We start from the raw sequence: 26,717 nt of genomic DNA, 5'->3' as shown, positions 1-26,717 counted from the left end.
CATTCAAGAGTTTATAAACACTTAGGAAAATTAACATCACAATTAAAAGTTACAAAAAGTTAGTGAATTCTGCTTTATCACCAGCAAAGCAGTCTACTCTGAGTGAAAGGAAATTGCAAGCACAGGGGAAATGTTCTTGCGCTCTGCTTGTGCACTGTGTTTTGCTATGTTGCGGCTCTGGGATTATGTTCAAATATAATTTAAAAACAAAGCTTGCATGTTTCTAGAATTGACGTTCAGTTATAAATTACTTATTGCAGATATTTAGATTTCTCAGTTAACAAAATTTCAAAAAACTGATTCTTAAGTAGATAAATGAAACAAAATAGAAAGAAGGTCCTACACATACTACCTAATATACGATGGACTAAAAATATGCAGAATAAAATGTATTAATGGTTTTATTGTGCTCTGAATATTTGGAAATATGCATTTATCTAAAAAATTTTCCATTAATTTTAAAGAGTAACAGAGAATATGTAGATAATAAGGACAGTATCAAATTTTTAAAAGATAATAATGAACTGTTTAGATGATAACCTCTGTATGTGAAATCAAATATATACTACATTTTGATAATAATCTTGAAATATTTTATATCTTATAAAATCAACATTGTTGATGTATGTTCTCTAAGTATTTGTGGGTTTTTTTTTGTTTTTTCTTTGAGACAGAGTCTCACTCTGTTGCCCAGACTGGAGTGCAGTGGCACCATCTCAGCTTACCACCACATCTGCCTTCAGGTTCCAGCGACTTTCCTGCCTCAGCCTCCAGAGTAGCTGGGATTACAGGTGCATGCCACCACACTGGGCAATTTTTGTATTTTTAGTAGAGATGGGGTTTCACCATATTGGCCAGGCTAGTCTTGAACTCCTGACCTCAGGTGATCCGCCTGCCTCGGCCTCCCAGTGTATTGGGATTACAGGCGTGAGCCACTGGGCCTGGCTATTTATGTATTCTTAAGGACATTTGAAACTGATACTACATAACTATACAGTGTACGTGAGTTTAAATAATAATGAAAAAAAGATCTGCTATACCAGGAATTGAGATTTATTCAGATAATGTCAGTGACACAACTTCATTACTGATGAAACACAGAGACCTGAATTATATTGATTATTTAGCAAAGCTACCTTTTGCTTAACTCATTGTTTATATTCTTTTATGCAAAGACAAGTTACACAATATCAATCCCAGGTGAGCAAGAGAGTGAAACACACTCAAGACAAACAGATAAATCTTTAAAGAATCTCTTTATGCTTCTTATCTGCTGTCTTTCAGGATAATTACCCAAATGCCCCCCAACTATTTACCATGAATCCCTCCTTTCAGGAAACAGAGCTCATATATGGTTCATCTTAAACTATTTAATATATGTAATTTTAAATTTTCCAAGTTTAAGAATGCAAGAGTTGAGAAAATTTGAAAGTAGGCAAAATTATTAGATTTGTGGCTCACATAAAAATAAGTGTTTTTTTTTTTGTAGTCAATTGATACAGTTCATCTGTGTGAATACAGCAATAAATACAATGTCCAGTTTTAAGGCTTTTGTGTTCTCTTGTTCTTTAAAATACAATATTACTACCTTTGTTTATCATATAAACTTCAGTCTGGTATTCTTAATGTTGTTATAAGCTTAAAAACACTGCAATGCCTGTTAAGCTTCAGTATTAATGAAATTGCAAGAGGAGGCAGGACATAAGAGAAATGAATTCCTAGGAAGGCACACTTAGGAACTCTTCCAACAGGACTGTTTCCACCCCTCTACAATGGTTCCTGATTTACAGCAGGAAGGACAGATCCTTCTACCAGCTTGATAATTTATCTTCTTAAATATTGCTGTTTTAAAGAAAATTACTTTAACATGAATACTAGGTCTCTTACCTTCATTTTTCCTCAACAAATAAGGACATTTATAAATCAAGGTAATGCATATACTTAAATTAGAATCCCCTCATTATTCTAGATTCAACATTTAGATTCAAATATTTTATTTCCCAGGAGTTGGAGAGGTCAGACATGACTGATCCAAGAATGAGCATTTATTGAAAAATGAGAAAAATGAGTTCCTCTTTTTCCTCTACTCTCCTGGCAGTGAATTCCATATAAAAACTGCAAATGAGCAGGAAAATATCTACTTGGTTATCTGTAATCATTAACATTTTATCTTACTCTAACTAGCTTTTTTCTCACACATCCACAGATTTGGTTTTCAGCCTTTTAATTAAATACTTGTTTGTGTGTGTGTGTGTGTGTGTGTCTACAGTCCTGCCTATTAAAACTAAATGAACATTAAATTTTAATAGGCAGGAACATTTCTATAAAAAATGTTTCACTTAAGCAAGAATCCCCATGTAAACCTGTATATGTATTATATAAATTTAAAAAAAAAAACACTTTCTAAGTTTATAGCTGTCAAAAGTACATACTTCTTTCTGAAATTAAAGGTAATGCCCTTCCCACATTTTTATGTTGTGTTTTCTCAGTGTACTCATTTTGTTTTGATTATTTTATTCATTTATCTTTGATCGTGTTCCTGTAGTGATAAAACATAGTAAATAAATGTTAAAGGGGCTAGTTTAATACTGGGCAATTTTTGGAGAGGGGCTTATTTTATCATTTTTAGTGCAATTCAGCCCTATTTTAAGATAAAAGTTAATTGTATTCCATAGGTATTTGGGGAAGGAACTGAAAAGGAATGGAAATCTGGTACTTCTAGTTTAAAGAGCTTGTGCATTTCTGATTTAACCTCTTTTTAAAAGCTCTTAAGGGTACTTAATCATTGTGTCTTGATGATCCTTGCCAAGTCACATTTTGCCACGACCTATATGTGGGAAGATCAATAGGCTGCAAGAAGTAAATAAAAATTTTAAAAAAGAAGAGGAATTTTAGTAACTGACAAGTATAAAAAGAAGGACAAAAGTTTTTATTTATATGTATACATATATATTCTAAAATTTTATCACTTATAAACTATAAATTATTGCTTTTATATAACTATGTATCATATGTGCTATAAAAAATGATTCACTGTTTTTGTTACTAGACTATTTCAAAACAAGCATCTTTGGGAGCCAGCATAAAATATAGTACAGTAGGAAAGCATATTAACTCTGAAATCTGGTGCCACAGGTTCATACTTCTTACATGTGTTACTTCAGGCAAGGCAAGATAGTTAACTTCTATGTGTATCAATTTTTTTCATCTGTAAAACTAAGATAGTTGTTATGCTTGTCTCAGAAAGCTGTAGAGCTTGTCTCAGAAAGTAGTGAGGATTGAATAAGATATGCTATGTAAACATAGCATAATGCCTAATGTACAGTAAACACCTGAAGTTTGCTATTATGTTAGCTATTTTTTCCATAATCTCTTTCTAATAGTCTTACACAAATGAAAGTATAGCTGTGTTGCTTTCCTACAGATCAGCTACAATAGATAATTTCTTTCTCCCAAATGTAGACACTGTTTTTTATTCCCCCCTTCTGGAGAAACTAAAGGATTCTCACCCAGGATTGTGGTGGAAAATTGTATGTTTCTGGAATACCTTTGGAAATCTTTCCTTAAAGGGGATAATGTTCACCATGAAAGACTGGTGAGATCTAGTACTAAACACGTTGGACTAAACACCAAAGTTCCTGATAGTGACTTTGGATAAACCACTTTAGCACCTCATGCTTTAACTTTTCCTGTCTGTGAAATATTATTTTCCATCCTGTCTCAGAAGCTGGAAGACACAGGCGAAAATGATTTGTGATTTATTGTAAGCTGTAGAAACTAGATACTATAGTATTGTTCAACGTATTATGAGATTCCAGATAAATCTTTTAACAACTTCACATGAAATGATAGGCAGGATTCATTTAGGGAAAGATAATTGGATTACAGGATTAGCCATGTGTTTGAAAATAAATAGCAGAAATTGGTATCTTAGTAGTGATCTTTACGGTCTCTTAATCAAAGTTTACTTACTTTGTGCACAATAATTACTGTTAAAATACCCTGTCTTTTGAGAAAGGGTTTTTTTGGGGGCTTTTTGTTTGTTTGTTTGTTGGCATGAAGTCCTTCTGTCTGGATGTATAGCTATAGCCATGTGTTATGTGTTCAAATAGATTGCACAAAACCCAGTATTTTTGTTTCTTTTAATAAAAAGTAAATTCAGTCGGGGTGACTAACCTCTGCAAACTTGATAAGGAGGATTTTGTTGAGCATCCTCATTAAGTCCAAAGACTTGTTTGCATCTCTAACTGGTGGTCCAGCCCAGCATATGCAACAGCAGCAACACCACACACTGACATCTTGACTGAAATCAATGCCAGAGCAGCTGCCAAGGTGGCTAAGCCCACTAATGTCGTTTTCCATGTTCTTCCTGCCCGTCATGATCTAGTCCCTACCTTGTCGCCCTTCCAAACCTGCATATGCAGACAATGAAAGAGAGCACTGAAAAGAAGGGACAATGTTCTGCCTGAGGGCTCTTAAAGTATCTCTCTGAATTTAATGAGGTCAGTTGGGCGTCTACAGCTTTTTTACCTTTTGCTACAGCTCCCTACCCAGGAGAGAAATCCCTCTGTAACACACAAACACACACAGGCATGCACACGCATATGTGCTGCAAAAATACACTTGGGAAAACACCCACGCATGGCAAATCACTCTTTGTATCTTTCATAAACACGCACACTTACCTCTCACTACAGCGCGCTTATGCTCCCGCTCGCGTAGACACACACAAACACACACACACACACACACACACACACACGAACTGGGAGAATCACATATCCACACACAATGGCACGTACCCCGAGAGCTCAGAAGCCTTCCTATGCCTGCAGATTGAACTCATTCGCCACTCAAACCTATGGACACTCGCAGTGTGCCCACTTCCCAGAGCGGAACTCCCTCTAGATGCTACCGCCTTGCTCTGCTGAGCGGGCAGCTCCAGTGCGAGCCAAGGGGCGAAAGCTGGCCAGGGTAATAGTGTGGCGCACGGGACCAAGCCCATTATTTGTGCACAGTGCGTGGAGCTGCAGACTCAAGTTGGGCACTCCTCTAAACTAAGCCTTGTAGATAGACGCTCTCGCCTCTCATAGCCTGAGGCAGTTAAATGGAGCCACAGGCAGCAGCAATATCCTGTTTCAGAACTAGCACTGTGGCACTCCCCACGGCTGAAAGGGGACCAGGTTCCCGAAAAGGTCAGATCACCAATCAGTTGCCTAATCTAAGGAACTTGTTCATTGAAAGATTTGGGTCACGACAGTGGTGGAAAAAAAATCAAGGAGCACGACTTGCTGGTCTTGGGGACACAGCTCCCCTACACCAAGGGATGGGAAAAACAGGGTCCCTTATACATGCGAAGGAAGAACCGGCGGCTCGAAGACGGCCAGTAGATGGCGCAAGAACTCTTCCCTTGTGCAATCTTAACCCTTCCTTGGTGCATGGGGCGGGGGGCGGGCAAGGGGAGGCAGATCCAGATGTATAGATACATACATTTTTCGTTTTGAAAGAAACCTCCTATTTACATATTTGGTACCGATTCAGAATTAGGACAAATGGGTTCGTTCTAGATAACTACCACAGATAGTTTAACTGCGGCACACACCAACTGAAATGGGGGTTGGGAGGATGAAAGGGCGAACTATTTGAGGAAACGATACTGACTTCCCTCCCCACCCCACCCCCGCCCAGGCCATGGATGAAATCCATTTACCGAATCATAAAAACCTGCTGACGGGTTTACACGTAGTTATTTGAATATGTAAATACATGTGTTCAAATACATTCTTCTCTGTGTGAAAGAAGAATTTATTGAGAAAATTCTCTGTGATTTCCTTTTTCAATTAAATCACAGGATAATAAATGGGAGAAGCCTGCTTGAAAAATACTGCAACTATAGTAGTAACACATGTCCCATTATAACGACGTGGGCATCGATGGAGCCCGATTCATTATCATCACGGTTTCCCCAAAAACAACACAGATCCTCCGATTAAAATATTCCTTTGACATGCTTCTGTATCCGCAGCCTGCAACGGAGAGCTCACTAACATATTATTTCTTGGGCTGCTTTTACAGGCAGAATTGATCTATTCAGGGAAAAAAAGCAAGCCCCTTAATTTCAAATATTGTGTGGAGTTTATCAGAGAGCAGAGCTGGGCTTTTAAAGGCTCACTAGTGGTTTCTGGTGGTTGCTATAACGAGCTAGAATTGGGGTAGAATTTGGTGGAGGGGAAAAAACGCACAAGAAAAGACAGAATCCAGAGTAGCGGAGACTTTGTGCCCCCGTTGGAGAGATGGTTGAGTCCTCGTCAAGGTTGCTGTGGTATCCCAGAAACACCATTCACTCCGAGCTGTGACCGCGCACCAACAACAGCAACAACTCCACTGCGCCGGGCTGAGGAGCAGGAATTAGGAGCTCGCGAATAATATGAAAGGGATCCGCAAAGGGGAAAGCCGAGCAAAGGAATCCAAACCCTGGGAGCCTGGCACGCGAAGATGCGCTAAATGTGGCCGCCTAGACTTCATCCTGATGAAGAAAATGGGGATTAAAAGTGGATTTACGTTTTGGAACCTCGTCTTTTTATTGACGGTGTCTTGTGTGAAAGGTAGGTCTGCTTTGGGGGTCCTCTCCGCTTTGGATGGAGGTGGGCTGACTTGTAGATGGAGAGAGGCTGGTAGCTTACTTTGCAATTTGCACCGATAAAATAATCATGATAATACTAAAGAAGGAGTTGATTCACAGCTCGTTCTCCCCCCCCTATAGGAAATGCATTTTGCTTGCCAGATTTGGCGTTCAATGCGGTGATTGAGCTTGTGCTCAATAAATATTCTTGCAGTATGCTCAAACGAATACGTGAGTTGGTTAGTATAGCCTCTAACTAGTGGATATCCAGGCAGAATTCCTCTGCGAGACTTTTCTTAGTGGTGAGGATTATCTTGATTTCTCGTCAGATCACTAGGGGTTGATGCTTTGGGTGGAATATTTATATTAAAGACTCTGGTCTAAATGCTTTTTAACCCTTTCAGGAAAGAAAGTTACCGATGTGCTAGAAATGTGTTGATTTTAAATGCATGAGGGCACAGGGATCTTCCAAGCACTGCCACACCAACATGAATGTCTGCATGCATATGTATGTAAATTATTTCTACGTGGGTTTCTATGCAATGTTAAATGTAGGGGAGCTTCCCTAGGACCTGTGGTAGAGGTTTGGCAAAAAATGAGGCTTTCAAAGGGTCTGAAATGCCATGAAGTGTAAAGGACCACCTTACGGGATGAATGAAGGTAGGAGGAAAGTCATTAGCTGACGACCAAAAAGAAAATCCCCAGCAAGTCTCAGCGTTCAGACAGGTAGAGTGAGTGTCACATGCACAGACAAGGGGAGGGGGTAGATGAGATGTAAAAATGCATTCCCAAGCAGGAAGGCAAGGGACAGTCAGGATCATTGGAAAAAGAGCTGTCCTTAGGAAGAAAATAGATCCATAGCTCTCTTCCACAACTTCTCCTGCACCCTGCTGCCCATTAATTGCTGCAAAGAATACTCAGGAGGTGTCTATGACTCATGCCATCATTTTTTGAACAATCACCTCTCCATACTCATGGCAGCTCCAATAGACGCGATGGATGTCGCTTTCAGTGAAGCTAGTTTCAAATCCCGGGTGTCTGTGTGTCGCGGGAGGGCGGGGGATCGCGGGAAAGGGGGTGCTGTTTTGGCTCAGGCACGCCAGGGCTGTCAACACAAACTGGACGCTTCTTCCTTTGTAAAGGAGTGCCTCTCTGAACCGCAATCGGGCCGCGTCTCTATGAAACAGTTTATTGTCCAGCTTGCAGCTGGCTGTCCCCCCACGGAAGGCGGCTCATTTGCATTCAGTGGAAATGATAATTCATGTTTTGGGAGGAGGGAGCTGGAGAGGTTACCTCTCCCTCTACTATGACCAATGATGGGTGGCATGTCTCGAATTTTAATTTACATCCCAAAATGCCAGGAAGTCGCCCCGGTCTCTGTGGCAGCAACTGCCTTGTAATCCCAACCTGCTTCTTACAGCTTGATTTTTCCTTTCCCTCTGGGGCCTCAGAGCAGCTCTGAGCCGAAAAGCTTGTCCTAAGTGGCACAACTACACTGCCTAATGTACAAAACGCGGCTCAGGATGCTTACAAGGTTTCTTTGTCGCTGGCTCGACATGTGAGGAGCCACACATTTATGCTTAGTCCGCCTGCCACTGGGAGTTGGTGGTTAATGGATGGCCCTGGGGCTGCCTGCTACACGCGCTCCGCATGGGGGAGGCGTGAATAGCCAGCAGCAGCCCTGGCAGAAAAATGTAAGGGTGGCTCCTTTGAGAAGATGACCAGGGTTTAAGTGCGAGTTTTCCTGTGATACCTGTTGAGCCAAAACACATTCGGGGGCAGATGAGGGGGAGGGAAGTCTCCCAAGCGGGGCGAGCGTTCCAGCCTGACAAACGCTGATCCGCGCCGCCTGCAATTAGAGCTCCGGCTGCCCGCACCTACCGTATTTTCCGAATGAGATGCGCCGATAGAAAGGAAAGGCGCGTTAATTTACTTTGGACTGATATAATCGGTTTAGCTTTGGAGATGTTGAGAAGGAAGAGTATGTCATAGCCTTCTTTTATCCTGTGCAAAAATCAATATTCTACAAACTATACCGAAAAAAACACATTTTTCCAGTGTTAATAAAGTTATTCATTGTCACTCATCTGGCACTTGGAAGGCATCTCCTACATTTTGAGACTTGGAATACTGTCCCTAAATTCTGAGAAACTTGCATAGGCTGTATGTTTTAGACCTGCTGTCAATCTCCGAATAATGCCAATTTTGATAGTTGCTTGTTACTCTCTCCCTTTCCTCATTTTATTTTAATTTCACCTGTCTCAAGGCTTTCCTAAAGCCAAGATTGCTGCAATGTCTTATACGTTGTTTGCCCCAGTGTCTATGCCCGCTTTTGTCTTCTACACTTTCTTCTGCACTGTCAGGTCCATGGAAAATCTCAGACTGGGGAGCCGTTGTAAGGATTTTGCAGGTTCTAACCTAGACTAGTGTGAGGGTCCAGGAAGTCAGAGGCACGCAGTTTTCCACGTGAACAGGTCTAGCCACGAGAATTCCACCATCTGCCTATAATTTTCACCCCTCCACCATCTCACCTTTTCGTGCAACAGCAATGACAAAGAGGCTTAGTGGGAGGAAACGCCTCAGAGTGTAGAAAGTGGTCTTAGGTAGGTAGGCCTGAACCACTCGGGTGGGGCTGAAAAGGAAAACAATCTTTAACTGGCATTTCATTTCCACTGTTATTATGTGAAATAAAAGGCTGTGGAGGGCACCAAATTGAGGGGTGGGGCAGGACAGGTGCTGCTTAGACTTGATCAAGCCTATTTCAAACTGAACTCCCCTCCTTCCCCCTACAAACCCCCACACACGTACACATGCACACACACACAGGCAGAGGTTTCTGAAATGCCTCCAGCTGCAGCGTGTCTGTTTAGGTCTCACCCAGATAGAAACTGTGAATCTCCAAGTCGTGCTTAAGCATCCCGCCCATGTAAAGAGACACCCATGGGATGCTTTCCCACGCTGCTTGTCAATGGATCCCAGGGGAACACACACCGTGCAGCGAATGTACCGCGAAGGTACAGATCTGTGGGTAGGCAGCAGGTGGGAGACCGGGTGCGTCGTCGCGCACCCCACGCCAGAGCGTCTTTCCAAGGATTCTTGCCAGAGCTACTTCTTGAAGGATCCACGTTTCTGCTTGTGCTCTGAGATTCCAAGGAGACACCACTCCTGCCACAGAGGTCTTTTGGAAAAGTGGAAATCGCATCATCTCCCACAGTTAGTTGCCACTGCAGAGGGGCGCGGGTGTCTTATGAGGGGGAAGAGCTGCCAGAGGAACTCATTAGCACCTTTTACCGACGCCCGCCCAGGTGGCCATATCCAAAGCTTTCAGCCCCGCGTGTGTCCCCGGGGACTGACACCCACAGTCCTCGCCCATAAGGCAATAGTCTTTCCCAACACATCAGGAAAAGATCTGTTTTAGCTTGAGAGAGCTTTACAAAGGGGACTAGGGGAAGGGGAATCAATGTCTTTTCAAAACAGTAACAGCAAACAAAAACCCACCTGGCCAAAACCATTACCAAAACCCTTCCCCCAACACTAGCAGGACTGAGACACCCACTGAAAGGCAACCTTTGTGTTTGAGTCAGGGGCCCCTCCTGCTGTAGTTCGGACACGTTCCCCTCCCTCACATCTATTTCCTCTGGGAATACGTATTAATTTATTTAAGAAGACCAGCCTCCCTGAATTTTTCATTGACCATCCGTGGTTGAAACTGAGTGACTGACTTGGCTCTTGATGTGCGTGTGTGTGTGTGTGTGTGCGCGCGCGCGTGTGTGTGCGTGTGTGTGTGTGTGTGTGTGTGTGTGTTGCTGGGAGGAGGACACATGAATTGACACCGAGAAGCCTTTGGGAGGCTCCGAGGGTGGGTGTGAGTGTGTCCTAGGCGGAAACGCCTGGCGGGTAACAGTGCGTTAATGTTCCCAGGACTCCAGATGGTCAGTGGTGGTGCGACCACTGCTGTCACGATGCAGCAGAAGTGCGGAGGAAGCTCCCTTTCTCCAGGCGGACCGCAGCGCTGTCCTCACTCAAATAACTTATCTAAGACGCACTCGGGGAGTTCGGAAAGCACACTGGGGAAACAACGAGTGGGGACTGTGGCTCTTCTACAACGTCCCCGTCCCCCAGATCCGTTCAACGAGGAGGGAAAGGCCAGCAGGAGGGCAGCCCCCAGGCTCAAGTGCTGCAAGGACTTAGTCAGACTCTAAGGGAGAGAGCAGAAGAAATTAAACAGCACAGTGTCATTTGAGTAGCCAAGGTGGTCTTCTCCCAGCCCCGCTGGAGTGGCCAGCTAAGGGGCTGACACAGGGGCACGCACGGGGATTGCTGTGCATTGCAGAATAATAATGAAGGAGGACAACTGAAGGAAGAAAGATCGGCTCAGGCATGAGGCGGGTTCTCTTCTCCCTGAACGCGGTGCTGCCTTTGGGGAGGGCTTGCACCACCCAGTTGCTAAGTTAACCCAATTTACCAGACTGACAGGACTTGAACAGTATTCGGAGCTGAACTTCACCGGACACTTAGCTTGTTGAAAGCTCTCTGAAATGTCCTTTTGCAGCACCGTACTTTCCGGAATCATCTGGTTGGGGAGGAGGCGGGTGCTGCATCACGCCCCCATTGGAAGAGTATGTGAGCAGAAATAATTAAGGAGCAGGTTTCAGCATCTTGAAAACCTGACGCCAGCTCCCTTGAGATCCTTCAAGGAGAAAAAGAGCAGAATTACTCAATAAATCAAGTACTCCAGGAGCAAAGGCTTCGTTCCAGTAGTTATTACCGTTCATGATCTTAATTAGCATTTCTATTAGTGGGGTAGCTGAATGGGTTTGGAGTATACACGTCTTTTCCCTAAACACAAAATTTGGTGTCTACAGAACAATGAAATAACAAATAGACACCAAATGTCATCTGTACATGGTTCTAAGTACAGTAAAACTCTATCATAAGTGAAAGCTGATAAAAAAAAAAAGTAGGAGAGGTGTGCAGTTAATAATGCCTTTGTACTCATGTGGGGAATAAAACTCTGACCTTAAAACGCTTTTCTGAGATCTCAAATGCAAAAAAGTGGAAGTAACTAAAGTTTACTTCCTTACCCTTCAAATATACTTCTCCATGTGTTCCAAAGGGTGTTTCTCTTCTACTTACTCATCAGGGGCTTCAGAAAAGGCTTAAGGATATCAAACACCTTCAATATTTTGTCTATTTGAAAGCACCAAGCATATGTCTGGTAAGGCACCAGTTCCGTTAGGCAGCATGACCATTTGAGAAAATACTCCATCTTGTACTTTGAGTTCCAAGATTTGGAAAATTAGAAATAAAATGGTTGTAAATGAGAGATTAAGAAAATAATGTGTAAGATACAAATAAAGTCTAAGAACATTTTATTTTATCTACATATATATTAAAACATAGCTTTAGCTATTTTTTCCCTATCTCTTTCTTCTGTTCCCTTTACTCATAATCCAAAGGAGTATATAATTTAGAATACCGTGGAAATACTGATTTGGACTTTGGATGAGTATGTGAATGGTGCCATTACAGACACTGTGATTACCAAATTCATCTTTCTGCTCTCAGAGTGAGCAGTGGGTGATTCACGGTATTTCCGGGTATACCTACCTCCATGCTTGCAAGGTTTTCTAAGAATCAGGTCCGTTGTGAGGCTCTTATTCTCTTCAGGAACATCACCTTTCAAAGTATCACAGAGAAAATCAATTTGTTGAAGACCTTCCTGTATTCACAGCCTTAATGCTGGTGATCACCTTTCCTTTTCTTAAGGCCCCAGTCTTGCAGCCATCAAATATATTTCATGTGCTAAGGCTCTTTGCTAAGCTCTTGTTTGGTGCTGGTTAAGGATTCCTAATGATTAATATTTTCTATATAGTGATAATTTGCTGCCGGCAACCTAATTTGAAATCTCTAAAATGTCTAAATTTATATTAATACATGCATTATATACCTGTGGTTGGATGGAAAATAACAATGACAATTATGTGGCATTAGATATCACCACATTATTCAGTTCAGGCCCTTAAATGTTTGGACTACAGTGATTTTCAAAGTGTTCTCCAACAAGTAGTACCAGCATTTTCTAAAAACTTTTTAGCGACAAAAATACCTCAGTTTCCCAGATAAGATCTGTTGAATCAGATGCTTTGGGAGTTGGGCATAGACACTGGTGGTTTTAACAAGTCATCTAGGTAAGTCCTGATTGCACTCTAAAATTTGAGCAACATTACAGTAAAGTGGAAAGAGCAAGGGCTCTGGAGCCACTGAAGGTCAAATAATGATTTTTGCCAACAATTATCTTTGGCAACGCAATTTTCCTAAGCTTCAGTTTTGTTATCTGTAAAAAAAAAATACATGACAATATCGGGAGTTTATAGGGAGATGACATAAATCACGTGCCTAGCCCAGTGCTTGGCACTAGTAGCTATTGCTGATATTATTCAAATAAACATGCACATGCGAAGCCTGTATGAACTCACACTTTATCTCTAACACCACCACCTTCACTTTTCCATAACAGTAAATAAAAAGTGTAGCCTCTTCTCACTAGCTATTATTTCACTTTGGCTAAGTTCCCAGGCTATTATACAGCTGAGAAACATTCTGAAACTGCTGCTTATCACCTTTACACATTTGCTTCTGGTGCTGGCTATATGACTAAGGGGCAGACTCACAGCTCAAAAAAAAAAAAAAGAAAAAAGAAAAAAAAATGCTACCTCTACTCCTGTGCTGATTTCATCCCTTGCATTCTGATATTGATTTCTTTTAATAGTGATTGATTAATGTACTAACATGAATTTGTTCATTCATCTTGTCACAAATCATGACATTCATAGGTCCTTAAATATCAACTAGTTCACTGCTCATATATTATACAATAAGCACACATGCCAAGAAAGGACAAGTAATTTTTGGTAGTTTACAAAGACCATTAATTCCAGAACAGAGACTAGATGACAGGGCATTCAAGCGCATGTTCAATTCTTTTTCTACTTTACCTTATCAATTTTATTAGAAAGTTAGCTCAGATGACACCAATGAAGATAGTCAATCAGAAAAATTAATATTTCAGTACTATATATCAATTAGTATTTGTAATTGTATGTTTGTGGTAAAATTTTAAAAATGATACTTACTTATTTGGTAGAAGACAAAAAGAGATAATTATGGAATGAAAAACTTTTCTAAATCTGATATAATGTGCACTTCAAATAAATAACTAATTGTATCTTCAGTAAAATTTATTTCTTGACTTACAAGTCTATAAATAAATCAGTGTATTGACTTTTTCATGTCTCAAAAGAACATTGAGGAGCGGTACTTAAAATCGAATTTTTATTTATTTCTTATAATCTGTACACAATTTCTTACTTAAAAGCTTTTAAATCTAGATAAATAGTTCTATCTTTAGTTTTTCATGGGTTTTATTATGTTTAAGTTATATTTACATGAGATTTATGCAATCTCTCTAGTCACGTTTTCATCTGCATATTTTTTCACATGATATATATAAGACAATTGTCATTCAAAATTCCATAAGAAACAATAATACATTTTATAAATATTAATGGTATAAGAACAATCCATGTGTTAAGTGCTACTCTTTGAGGAGTTGAAATGTTCAGAAAATGATTGAAATATATAAAAAGTAATGAGTGATTCCCTTAAAAAGCTAAGTCTGTAATGTTTAAGATTATGAAGCTTTTCTTTGCTTGATGTTAGCAATTTTTAAAGGAATATTAATGGTCATGTGTTTAAAATAATAGTGGGGATTTTTTTTTTAACTATGACATTAAAATATGATCAAATACAGCTTTGAGAGGAAGTTTGTAAATGGAAACAGACTCCATAAAAGTAGACTTATTACATCCCAAATAACTAAAAAAGCAAGGACTTTGTCATAGTTTTCTGCTATACAAGTTTATCTGGTTGACTCCAGAGTAATCAGAGTTACTATATAGAGAGGATAGAAGACATTCTTATGTTTTGGGAAATGGTACCAGGATAAAATTCTTTGTTGTGTCTTTTCATGTGTGATGTTTTATGCTAAGCCCTTAGCCAAAGTGTCCTTTACATCTCAAAAAGTTCTTTTCTCCCTTGTCTTCCTGTATTGAATTCTAGTAAGTATCTTTGAGATAGCTATTATCTCCTATATAGAGGTTATTATCTCCATTTTCAAATAATACACATTTTCCTGAGTCCAAAGTTCAATGATTTGCCAGGATCATACAGTAAGCTAGTGGTTAGGTGAAATCTGAAAGGATAACAGATTCATAAGCCATAGACTTACCAAAATCTAAAAGAAAAATGTAAATGACTAAATTATCAATTAAACCTCTTCATTTTTAAGAGAATCACTGAGCTCCTGAAAATACAATTTAGGAGAAAGCTTAAGATCAGTAGTCATGATTACATAGATATATGGATAGATAGATAGACAGATAGATAGATAGATAGATAGATAGATAGATAGATAGATAGATATACCACAATTACAATAACACAAAACTTAATTGGTTTTGTAATTTTCAACATCTTTCATTTAACTTGACTAAGCTTGTTCTCTAAATGATCTGTACAATAGATGTAAAAGAAACTTTCTAATTTTATAATAACAAGCAAAGTAAATGCATAGATAATACATATGTTAAATATGACACTATAAAATATAAAACTAGCACATTAAGTAAGATAAAACAGAGGTAAACATTATAACTGTTAGCTCCTAATGGAGAGCTCGTGAGTAAAATTTAAAAGTTATGAAAGCCGATAAATTTATGAACTTCACATATAAAATAATTGATAAAATTGTATTATAAGTATTGAAAAATAAAATTGTTTTATTTGGTATCTTAATCTTCCCCTCAGCTCTACACAATTTAAAGGATATGAAAGTTCTCACAGTGTCCCCAATCTAGTGTTTACTAGGCAGGAAATATACATTAGATTTATTTGTGGGGGCAAATACATATTTTTCAAAATTGAAACATGCATATCCAAGTTCCATTCACAAAGTTTATTTCAGTCCATAAGTGCCCTTTAGTTAAAAATTCAGGGGTAGCTGTGCATCTTGACATAGAAGAGGGGACAGGCCAGAAAAATGAAATGGCTTGCCAAGCTAGAGAATGAAAAGCAGTCTTTACCTGTCCAGTGTACTTTTCTTGCATTTGATACTGTTTTATGAGCCTCTTTTTTTCTTAGACATAATTGGTTTATGAGAGTAAAGCTCATTGAAAGGAGAGACCACTGTGCCTACCCCAACATCGTGATCAGAATTAAAACTAGACTTTTTGAAGTAATTGTGTAAGGAGACACAGATACATATTAATACAGGCAAATGGGAAATTTCATATGCAATCTAAAGATTAACTTAAGGATTACCTGGGGGAAATATAGATATGCATCACTTTATGAAAGAAAAAAGTTTTTATTAAATTATACTTAAGTGCTCAAATTTAGCATTACATTTTCTTGCAAAGATGATAAAATATATTTTCATATATAATTATATTACTTTTGTCATTTCTAAACTTCACAGACTCTCCGAATATAAACTAGCCTTTTTCTACATGCATTAGTAAAGCTTTATTTGTTGTTATATTTCAGAAATTTTATTTTAACCTGTCTCTTTAATTTTAAAAGTAAGTTATCCTAATAATGTCCTCATGTGTATTAGTCATGGGATATACTTATTGCATTTAATACTTCTTCATAGGCCATTCTTATTTTAAATCGTTTTGATATATGATCTTATGACAAGTAGATGTACATTTCTCCAAGGTTGGCAACGTCCCAGATAAAGGTACATTTATAATTTGTCTCCAAGTCTGTTTTCTACAATTATTCATTCCAAAATTTTATTTAATGTTGAAAATTGATCATCAGCCAAGTTCTTCATTTTAGAATGCATCTGATTGTTGTTCATATTTGTTTGATTTTATTGAGATTTAAAATCACAAATTCACTTGACATCTCATTTTCATGATTTAGGGAGAGGTAGATAATCAAAACAACATTTCCCAAACTAGTTCACATTCCTATTAGCCATTTGTTTCTTCTTTGATAGCTACTTAATAAAATTTTCAGCTGTGTTTTGTTATTTGATATTATTTGATATTAGTCTAATTTCTCAAATATGTATTTTAGCTTTATATCGGGCTATGTTTTGTTTCTTTTAAATCTTTTTATCTTTTTTTTTCCTTGTTTACATTATGGGAGTTATCTGATTTGAAAGATATTTGAGGAAAAAATGTTCTTATTTTATTTTCTCCTAAAGTAACATATAAGGTACCACATAATGGATACACTCACAGTGAAGTTTATCAACTTAGTCAATAAGTAAAAAAAAAAAAGCTTTAAATTAAGCTAATTTGTAATTGTTAGAAGTGATTTAGTTTTCAGTTTTTAAACTATATATATTTTCATTATGCAGAAATGGCTCCTCTGAATCCATTATCAGAAGTATAATTTGAATCTCAACTAAATGTCAGTAATGAATTTATGCTGAGCTACCTGCGTTTTCTAATATTGAGCTCTGTGTTGCTAAAGGCTGCACACGCAAGATAAGGGATCAAAGTTAGAAAAACTGGCAAAAAAATACAGTTGACTCTTTTGGAGATGAAACATACTCTACCTTGAATTTATTGACTCCATACTCTAAGTGACCTAACTATGTACTCTAGACAAAATATTTACTCAGTGTTCACATATATGGAGAAATATGGAGTTAAGGTTTTTTGGCTGATGTCTAAATCAAAACAGCTGAACTGATTCAAATGTTTTGTGTAAATAAATTTGCATCCAGGCTGCTAATTTGTGTGCCAACTTTCAGCTTCCTAGTTTTTAAGATTATGGAAATGATAAAACCTCTAAATGAAGTTTGTAATAGAAATGCTGACAGGCTCATAATTACCTGTATTGAATTCATGTTCAAGGTTCTTTTTACAGCTTTTTAAAAAACTTTCATCTTCATATCCTGCCAGTACTCAAGTATTCTTTTATTTGTTTAATCTTTTTAAAGAAAGTCAAACAGAAACCCTTAAGATCAATTTTCTAGAAAAGTGCTAGAAAACCTTTAATATCTGTGTTAGCTTGGGAGTCTTCATTAATATATTAATAAGTAAATATCAAAAATGACATATTGACCTTACTTTTTATATACCACCAATTTGTGAGTTCTTAGAAACTAGCCATTTTTCAATCATTTAAAGATTACTAATTTTCCCGTCTTCACAAAAATTATTAAAAATTTCCTATTTTAGAAATACTTTATATTGTAATTGTATAATGCTTTCAAATGCAAATTCACAAAGGCCTGAAAATAAATTGGAAGATGTTAGACATATTAAGTTTATCATTTGCTATTTCATATAAATATCAAATTAATTGTTTTTATAACTGTTTTGATTAAAGTAAAATTTAGTATATTATGTTTTATGTATTAGAACAGCGTTATTTTGAAGTGAGTATTATGGGATAGACATCATTTAAGTTGTGAAGGATTCAGTGATGAGTAAGTTTTATTTCTGCAAAACAACCAATGGATTATTTATCAGCTCTAGAACTCTTTGACACATTCCTTGACCTATCAATTATTTACTGAGAATCAGTATGTGTCAGACTTTTGCCTAGACTTTGAGAATACAGGGATGAAGGTCTAGTCCCCATCCTAAAGGAAGTCATCGTCTATTTGAAGCGGGCTTTCTGTGTATATAATACCAAAACAATCTGATTATTGTAAAATTGTTTAGTTCTTCAATGGGATTTTCTTCTCATGTAAATATCAGTGTGGTTAATACCACCTTTATTTATATATCATATATATTCTATCTTTACCTCACCACAGGTAAATATAGCATTCTACAGACTCTGTAACTTTCCAATGAAAGGCATCATTTTTGCAATTTAACCTAATGTAATTTTCCCTTGTAATTTCCAATTAAAATGTTTATTGACTCCCATCTGTTCAGCCAACTGATATTAACTAGTTTATCCAGTATTAATGAAGATCCCACATGTATTTCTTTAATAGTGTTTGTACAATTATATAATCATTTGTGATCACCAAATTGTGCTCTTACAGATTTTTTTTTTTTTTTTTTTTAAATATTTGCTCCTGTCTCAGAACTCCTCCTTGGCTTCTTAATACTTTCAATTTAAATTCAAATCTCTGTCCCTTATTTCATGATTCACATAAAAGAAACCTGAACTAACTTATCAAGGTCAACACCTGAAAAGAGCAAGAAAATTAGCTAAATACAAATATAACAGATTTAGTAATTTTTTTCCCTTTGTTATTGTTGTCTTTACTGAAGATGTGTGTTGATGCAGCACAATTTTTCAATAAGTACATTATGTTTTGTTCTGATTCTAATCTGTGAGGTTAAGAGTAATAAATGAAGACATAATGGGGAAAATACTCCCATCTCATCAATATTAATTTTGCTACATAGGAGTTTGGTAAAATGATCTATGTTTACAAAGTTTGGAGAGTCATCAAATTTCATCATGTATTTTACATTTTTCTCATTCCTGCAAAGCATATTATTTTGATGATTCATGTTATTCTGATATTTGTACCAACAGATTACTTCAGAACTACCAAACTACCTCCTTATTCCCTTTCACATTCTATAAGTTACATTTCTTGATGAGCTAATAATGACTTATTGTGTAAGAAGCCAGATTTAATGCTTATTAACACAACAAATAGTACAGGTTTCCTTCCTATTACTAAGCCTCAAAATCTTGACTATTAATGTAAGATCAGAACTATACATTTCCATATCTATGGGAATTTCTATTTTTTCTGCTTTGATAATTTCAATGAAATTAGTATATTTTGAAGCTGGAGATAAAATGGCTTTGGGTAACATGCATTGTTTTACTTAACTTTATACAACTAAAGTAAAGCACTTCCATGTGTTTTAGGACAAATTTCAACAATCTCCATAACACGTAGCATAAAGATGACCTATTTAAATCTTATACTAATTCATGTGAGGTAATTTGCATTACATGCTGATTTGGTTCCATCAATATCCCAACATCGGCATTTAAGAGTCTTCTTTTTTTGTCTTGGACATATCAAAGAAGAAAGTGGTCCCTTTACATTTGACCAAGCTATATTATACAAAGAAACAACCATTAACACTATAGCTCTGTGCTGCCTTTCAACTCGCTTTGTTTTTCCTCCTTAAATTACAACTCGATTTCAAAGTATCGCTGACAATTTACATATAACAGCAATATCATAACATGGACTGCTTGCCTACAATGCAGTGGAGAGGCTGTCAAGTCAGCTTATTTACTGTAAGTACAAAAGAGAATCTGAGAGAAGCTACCTATAAGAGGTGTAGGCAGTCAAGAATGATAACTATGTGAGGTAATGCAATTGTTTGTTAGATTTCATCATTCTACAATGTATACATCAGGTTGAGCATCCCTGTGAAAATTTAAAATTCAAAATACTCAAGAATTTGACACTTTTTGAGGTCTGACATGGTTCCACAAGTGGAAAATTTCATATCTGACCTTATGTGATGAATCACAGTCAAAAATTATTTTAATAAACCAAATTATTAAAAACATTTAGAAAATTACATTTAGACTATATATATTACACAATTATATTCAGGTTACATATATATTATGTATATGAAACATAGTACATTTTTTGTTTAGACTTGGGTTCCATTCCCAAGATATTTCTTTGTGTATATACACGTATTCAAATTTTTTTAAAAATCTGAGATCTAAAACACTTCTCATTCCAAGCAGTTTGAATAAGGGATACTCAATCTACACTTTAAACTACCATGTTGTAGTTGATATCTATGTACAATGTTATCTGTCAAGTTTAAAAGAAATATTAAAAACTCAATTTAAGGTGAAAAAATACTTTAAGAAGCCATAAAAACATTTTTATTTTTCATCTCTCTCTTACACTCTGTGGGCCACACTGTCACTTTTCCAGTGTTTAGCTGTGGGTTGTTTCTTTGTTTTCATGTTTTCATCTTTCACCTCTACAAGCCAGCTCCCTAGGACAGGGTCTTGTTTCTAACCCATCACTACCTTAACTTGAGAGTGATACTCTGTTGCCTCCATGGTACCACTTTTCCATGAAATTCTACATGGCCCAAAAACTTTACTGCAACACACAGTCTCTGTTTGTTTTATTTCAGACTTCCAGAGGAATACCACATGGATTCACTTTCACTTAAATAACTGTAAGATACAAACAAATGAGGTCAAGTTTTAATCAAGTGATCTTTGCTAGATCAGCAAGCTCTCTAAGAAGAATGTTTAGATAAAAGCAGCAAATTTGCTACGTATGCATCATATACTTCTTAAACTCCAAATTTAATGTGTAGGAGCAGAGGGAAAGCTTTTCTTCCTTCCTCTTTGAAGGTGCTCTGAAATGACTGTCAATAAAGAGATTAATAGAGAAAAAAGTATACAATTTTCTACTGTGCATATGGACATGAAGGAAGCCCCACAAAGAAGAGACTCAAAGAAAAGCCAGATGGTTGAGGCTTGAATACCCTCTTCATAGAGGACAGGGAAATGAGAAGAGGGGGCAATGGCATTAGTTAATTTTAGGGGTAATAAACGATTTACAGGGGGAGATAAGTGAGTTCCAGAAAACAATGACCTGGGAGAAACTTCCTCTGAATTCTTGCAGAGATGGCAGCAAGGTGAGGGACAGAACTTTGCTGTGAAACAAAGCTGCCTTATTATTCAGATAATGTTTCCCAGTAATCACTCAAAGCTGTCCTTCGGCAAATAGATAAAATTCTATCAGCGTGTGGTTTTTAGTCTCTTGTCTTCATTAGTGGTTAATCTTTCCAGGGTATTGGATAAATCTTTCCTGGCTATTTCCTGGGATTACATCAATTGCATTCCTTTTGGAAAGAAATTTTATTAGTCAGATAAGAAAATTCCAGAAAAAGTCCTTCTTTGTACTTGGGGAAAAATAGAGGATGGCTAGGAGAAGAGGAGGATGGGAAGGGCAGAAGGAGACCTTGGTTCCGAATCTTATTTCTGAGGCCTAGCTATTTCAGTTCAAAGTATTCAGTATGCCAAAGTGCCAAAATTTCAGGGTATCATTTTCTGAGCCCCCCAAAAATGTAGTCGACAAAATTTTATAGTGTGAATAAATACAATGTAAACATGAAGTATATGCATTCTTACTAGTTGGATATTTAAGCACAAATATTTCTAATTTATAAAATCTGTGCCCTATATTTTGCTTCAACTTTTATTATAGTTAATTTTTCTTCAAAGAGCTTGTGAAAACACTTTTGTCCATAGGAAAAGTCATTAGGCATTTTAAATTTATCTGTTTCTTCATTTCTTTGCTCATCTTCATGGCAGAAAAAGAAACTAATATTCATTGTCATCCCAATCACAGTGCAATTATCTTGGGATAAACTCTGCTTAACCCTGGTTGGCAGTTCTTTTCATATGTGATTGTGTTCTATTTGCCAATATTTGGTTCATTTTAACTCTGGATTCATTATAATTTTTTTTCTCTTTTGGTCTTAGAAATTTGGAGTATGAAAAGCATATTTGTTTAAATTATCTTTTTATGTATTCTTTGTGGTTTTTTTCTAATTATTTTTTGCATCGGGTTTGGGTTTTATAATGTCAGTTATATTTATTTCTATCAGTAGTATTTCTTTGAATGATTTGCTAATATTTATACAAGCCATCATCATATTATAATTTAATTTCTTTCTTTCTTTTTTGTTTTTTTAAACGAAATCTGACTGGAGTGCAATGGGCCATCTCAGCTACTACAATCTCTGCCTCCCGGGGTCAGGAACTTCCCCCTGCCTCAGCCTCCCAAGTAGCTGGGATTACAGGCGACTGACACCAAGTCCTGATAATTTTTTTATATTTTAGTAGAGATGGGGTTTCACCATGTTGCCAGGCTAGTCTTCAACTCCTTACCTCAGGTGATCCATCCACCTCAGCCTCCCAAACTGCTGGGATTACAGGCGTGAGCCACCTCCCCGGCCTAATTAATATTTCTTATTTTATGTATATATATATATATACACACACACACACACACACGTATACACATTTTATTTTTGTTTTAATCCATAGTCTAAGAATTTTGCTAATATTTTTTCTAGGAATAAAATTGTATACATAAATATTGAGCATTTTTTTTCTAATTTTATTTCTATTTAGTTTTACTACTTCTGTTTTGTTTCCTTTGCTGCCTTCCAAAATTTAAGGAGAGGAATTTCATTGTGTTTGTATTTTTTTAGCTGTCTTACTATGGTATGTATAACATTTTTTTCTAAGTACTCATTGAGAAAATATTATTAATTCAGTATGTTGAAAAATTATATAATCATTTTAATTTTGATTCTGAATCCCCTCCTTCATTTAGTCAGTGCATATGAGAATTCATTTTATTTTACAATTTATATATTTTTTGTTATTTCTAATTTTAAAGCAATGTGTTTTGTTTGATATGATGTGGGGCAAGGCTTTTCATTTACTAAGTATATCTACATCACCCAGTATGTAAATGTTTTTAAAAAGTGTTTATGTAAGTTGAGATCTATTTTAATATTGCCTATTTGTTGCAAACTCCTCATGTCTTGGTAATCTTTGTATTTTATGTTTCATAATATTATTTGAGATCTTCAATTTCTACTTTACTTCCTAATCGCTACTGCTTTTGTTAGCTTCAAATTATTTTCTTTGGATATTATCTGAAATATAAAAATGTAAATTTTAAGTTTTAATTAGATATTTGTGGCATTTTTACTTCAATAACCATTTAAAGAGCTTCTGTTTTTTAAGCCTACCATTAGATTAGTGTGACTGAAAGAGTTATAAATAGTTAAATGATGATTTCTACATGCCATCAAAGATTCACAATTCATTCCAATGGAAAAAAAAGTTAGCAAACAAATAATTCTAATATACTTTAATAGACACTATTATAAAGGAGATAAAAAGCACTATGGTAGTTAGACAACAATGATGAACTTCTCTGAGAAGGAATAGATTGAATTTCTGATAAAATTATGATTTGAGTAGTGTGCTAGTGCTTCCCAAGTAAAGAATTGACAGCATGAGGAAAAGCTGCACTCCAGACCCAAGGACTGTAATATGTACCATCTTTTTATCAATAGTCCTTTCTAAATCTGCCCAAACAACAAGCAGAGGTTTTCATGCAGACTAGTTCTTAAAAAATCACCAGATGATGTTGGAGTAAACATATATTATGCCTCCATGTAGTAAACTTTAAAAAAACACAAGTGTAGGCCAGGCGCGGTGACTCATGCCTATAATCCCAGCACTTTGGGAGGCCAAGGCAGGCAGATCACCTGAGGCCAAGAGTTTGAGACCAGCTTGGCCAACATGGTGAAACTTTGTCTTTCCTAAAAATACAAAAATTAGCCAGGCGTGGTGGCAAGTGCCTGTAGATGGGAATCTACTCGGAGGCGGAGGCAGGAGAATCAATTGAATCCAGGAGGCGGAGGTTTCAGTGAGCCAAGATCGCGCCACTGCACTCCAGCCTTGGCGACAGTGAGATCCTGTCTAAACAAAACAAAACAAAACAACAACAACAAAAAACAAGTGTATAAAAATATCACATATACCCTTTAAATATGTATAAATATTATGTATTAATGTACATAAATTCTCTTTTACCTCCCATCCAACTAACTCAATATTTACCAAGATGGCCCCAAATCTCTTGCAGATGCAGAAGCTTTGGTAATACTGTGGTTCTCTGTAAGTCTGGAATTGGCTAAATTTCTCCAATTAAGTTTGTTCCCTGTTGGAAAGTTACAGATATATTTAATATTAACCAGAAAAGTTCAATTTAAAATTATTGTCCTTCTTCTTTGACCATTGATAACATTTTTATCTGTGTTTCACTCCTGTTACTGTTCTTGAAACAAGTCTAAATCTGCTAATAATTTTTGGGGACTGATGTTAGTCTGCAGAGAAAACTGCTTCCTATATATAATCTTAGACTACTTGGTGGCTCAGTAGTACAGAGAGCGTGTAGAGGAACCAGTGATTCTGAACACGTTAGAATTTAATCAGTTTATATAAGTACAAATGATAGAATGTGGATATTTTTCATCTCCCATATTTTTATCATTGTTATTGCATGTATGTGTATGCCCATTTATTTTGCTTTCTTATTCTATTTATGCTATTCCTGGAATAGACTTTAAATTCTTTTTTGACTTAACCACATCTTTCTGATATTCAATACACATCACAGTTGGACTCTTACTACCCACTCCAACCATATATTTTACTGTCACTCTGCAAAAATCATGGCTCAGTCTTATTAGAAGAGTCTTTACATTTCTCAAATATTCATTGGTTTGCACTAAACTGTTCCTAGTTTAAAAGATATGTACAGAATATTCATCTTGCAAAAATGCTACCTCTCCTCTCTAGATAAATTCATCTAAATGCTCTCTAGTTAAAATTAAACTCTCCCTTCCTCACAACTACATTAAATTTTATTTGTATCTGAATTATAATTCTTGCCATATCCTGCTTTGTATTCAAATAATTTATGCATATTCAGTCTTCCTCATGTATCAAAGAAATATGAAAGGTCAATGTCTGTGTTCTTAGCAATTCTATATCTCTGTTGAAGCTTATGTAGTGCATTCTAGGGGTAGAAACTTAATAAATCTTGGCTATTTTAAATGAGATGAAATTACAATAGAATATTAATTGACCTAATATTTTCTCACATATAAAATATTATTTGGTATGTTATTTTATTTTTATTAGGTAAATCATTAATGCCTTAAATTTTGTCTCTTTTTTTCTCCTCCTCTAATCTTTTCTTATGATACATTGAACTCTCGTTCTCCCATGATATTCCCCAATTTATCATTTGATTTAATTTTGTAGCATTAAACCTGTCCTATGTTAATGTTCTTATTTCCTTTAGCTTGTCCTTTTAAAATCTGTCTTAGAATTTGACATATCTCTTGAAGACTTGCTTGTATTTCTGAAAATTCATGGATGCATTGTTTCAGGTCTCTTACTTTCAAAAAGGAAGAAAAAAATAAGAAAGCCTATAGTGTATAATTCTGTTACATTTATTTCTCCTAAGCATTTTTACCTCATCAAAGTATGTCACCACAATTCATACATAAACTTCTATCTTCATAAACTTACAGTTTTCTTCAAGGAATAAAACAACAAGAAATGTTCAAGATATCATTGAGGTTTGCCTCCAAAATATTAATATAATAATTCCTACTAACTCTCTAAAATTATCTTTCACAAAAACAGACTTTGTTTTTTCCCATCAAAACTTTTATACTGGTTTTATTTTCTCCTTTGTCTCTATTTTATTTTATTTAAATTGTGAGAGTTGGCACATATATTTAAAATCCTATGCATTTTGGGAACTAGCTTTTCTGTATCATTGTTTGACTCAAAAATTGTTCCTTCCTGGTTGCAATATTTATTGCATGAATTGTTCTCTTCAACTTTATATATGTAAGGATGTTTTTATATTTCTTCTTTAAATCTTTTTTCTTGGGCATGAGATTCTTTTGGAGGACTAGTAATAGTGCGACATGCTTTACTCCGAGAGGCACCATTGCCTGTTACTTACTTTGATATCTGTCTAAAGTTTCTTCACTAATATTTTATTTTTGTCTCTAGGCATCCAATAATTATTATCAAAGCAGTTTATTATTTTATATTATATTCTTATATTTATATGTTGGGGCATATGTTTAGAAAGAGGCAACTATTAAAAAAGTCATTCCCTTTCTCAGAGTATTCATACAGTAAACATCAGTTTTGCCTGTTTCATATCTATGTCAGTTTATGATGGCTTTCCTCTCTACTCTTGATTCAAAGATTGCTGAAGAGAAAATTAACCAAAAGATATTTTTAGTTATGTTTTTTAACCTGACTCTTTTGCCATAAAAGTATGTTCAGTAAAAATAATAGGACCACAACCAAGTGAAAGCTTTATAATTCGCTAATAATTTAGTAGAACATTCTTCATTTGCCTTGCTTTGACTTACTTCTTGGTTAAGTGGGAAGGATGCAGAAGGTAATAGAAATG

At 36.4% G+C, this 26,717-nt stretch overlaps 1 protein-coding gene across 2 annotated transcripts in view; it reads left to right on the top strand.

The window, feature by feature from the left end:
- The first annotated feature begins 6,026 nt into the window (after positions 1 to 6,026).
- Positions 6,027 to 26,717, top strand: part of CSMD3 (CUB and Sushi multiple domains 3) — a 1,254,780-nt gene continuing 1,234,089 nt past the window's right edge. For both annotated transcript variants that reach the window (XM_011934353.1, XM_011934352.1), the window contains exon 1: positions 6,027 to 6,605. In XM_011934353.1, the coding sequence (XP_011789743.1) occupies positions 6,428 to 6,605 (178 nt within the window). In that variant the 5' untranslated portion in view covers positions 6,027 to 6,427. The remainder of the gene's footprint in view (positions 6,606 to 26,717) is intronic.

This window comes from Colobus angolensis, unplaced genomic scaffold (genome assembly GCF_000951035.1).
Source record: "Colobus angolensis palliatus isolate OR3802 unplaced genomic scaffold, Cang.pa_1.0 Scaffold134, whole genome shotgun sequence".
NCBI lineage: Eukaryota > Metazoa > Chordata > Mammalia > Primates > Cercopithecidae > Colobus > Colobus angolensis.
Note: the sequence above shows the minus strand (reverse complement) of the source record. Positions and strands in the feature narration are given on the sequence as shown.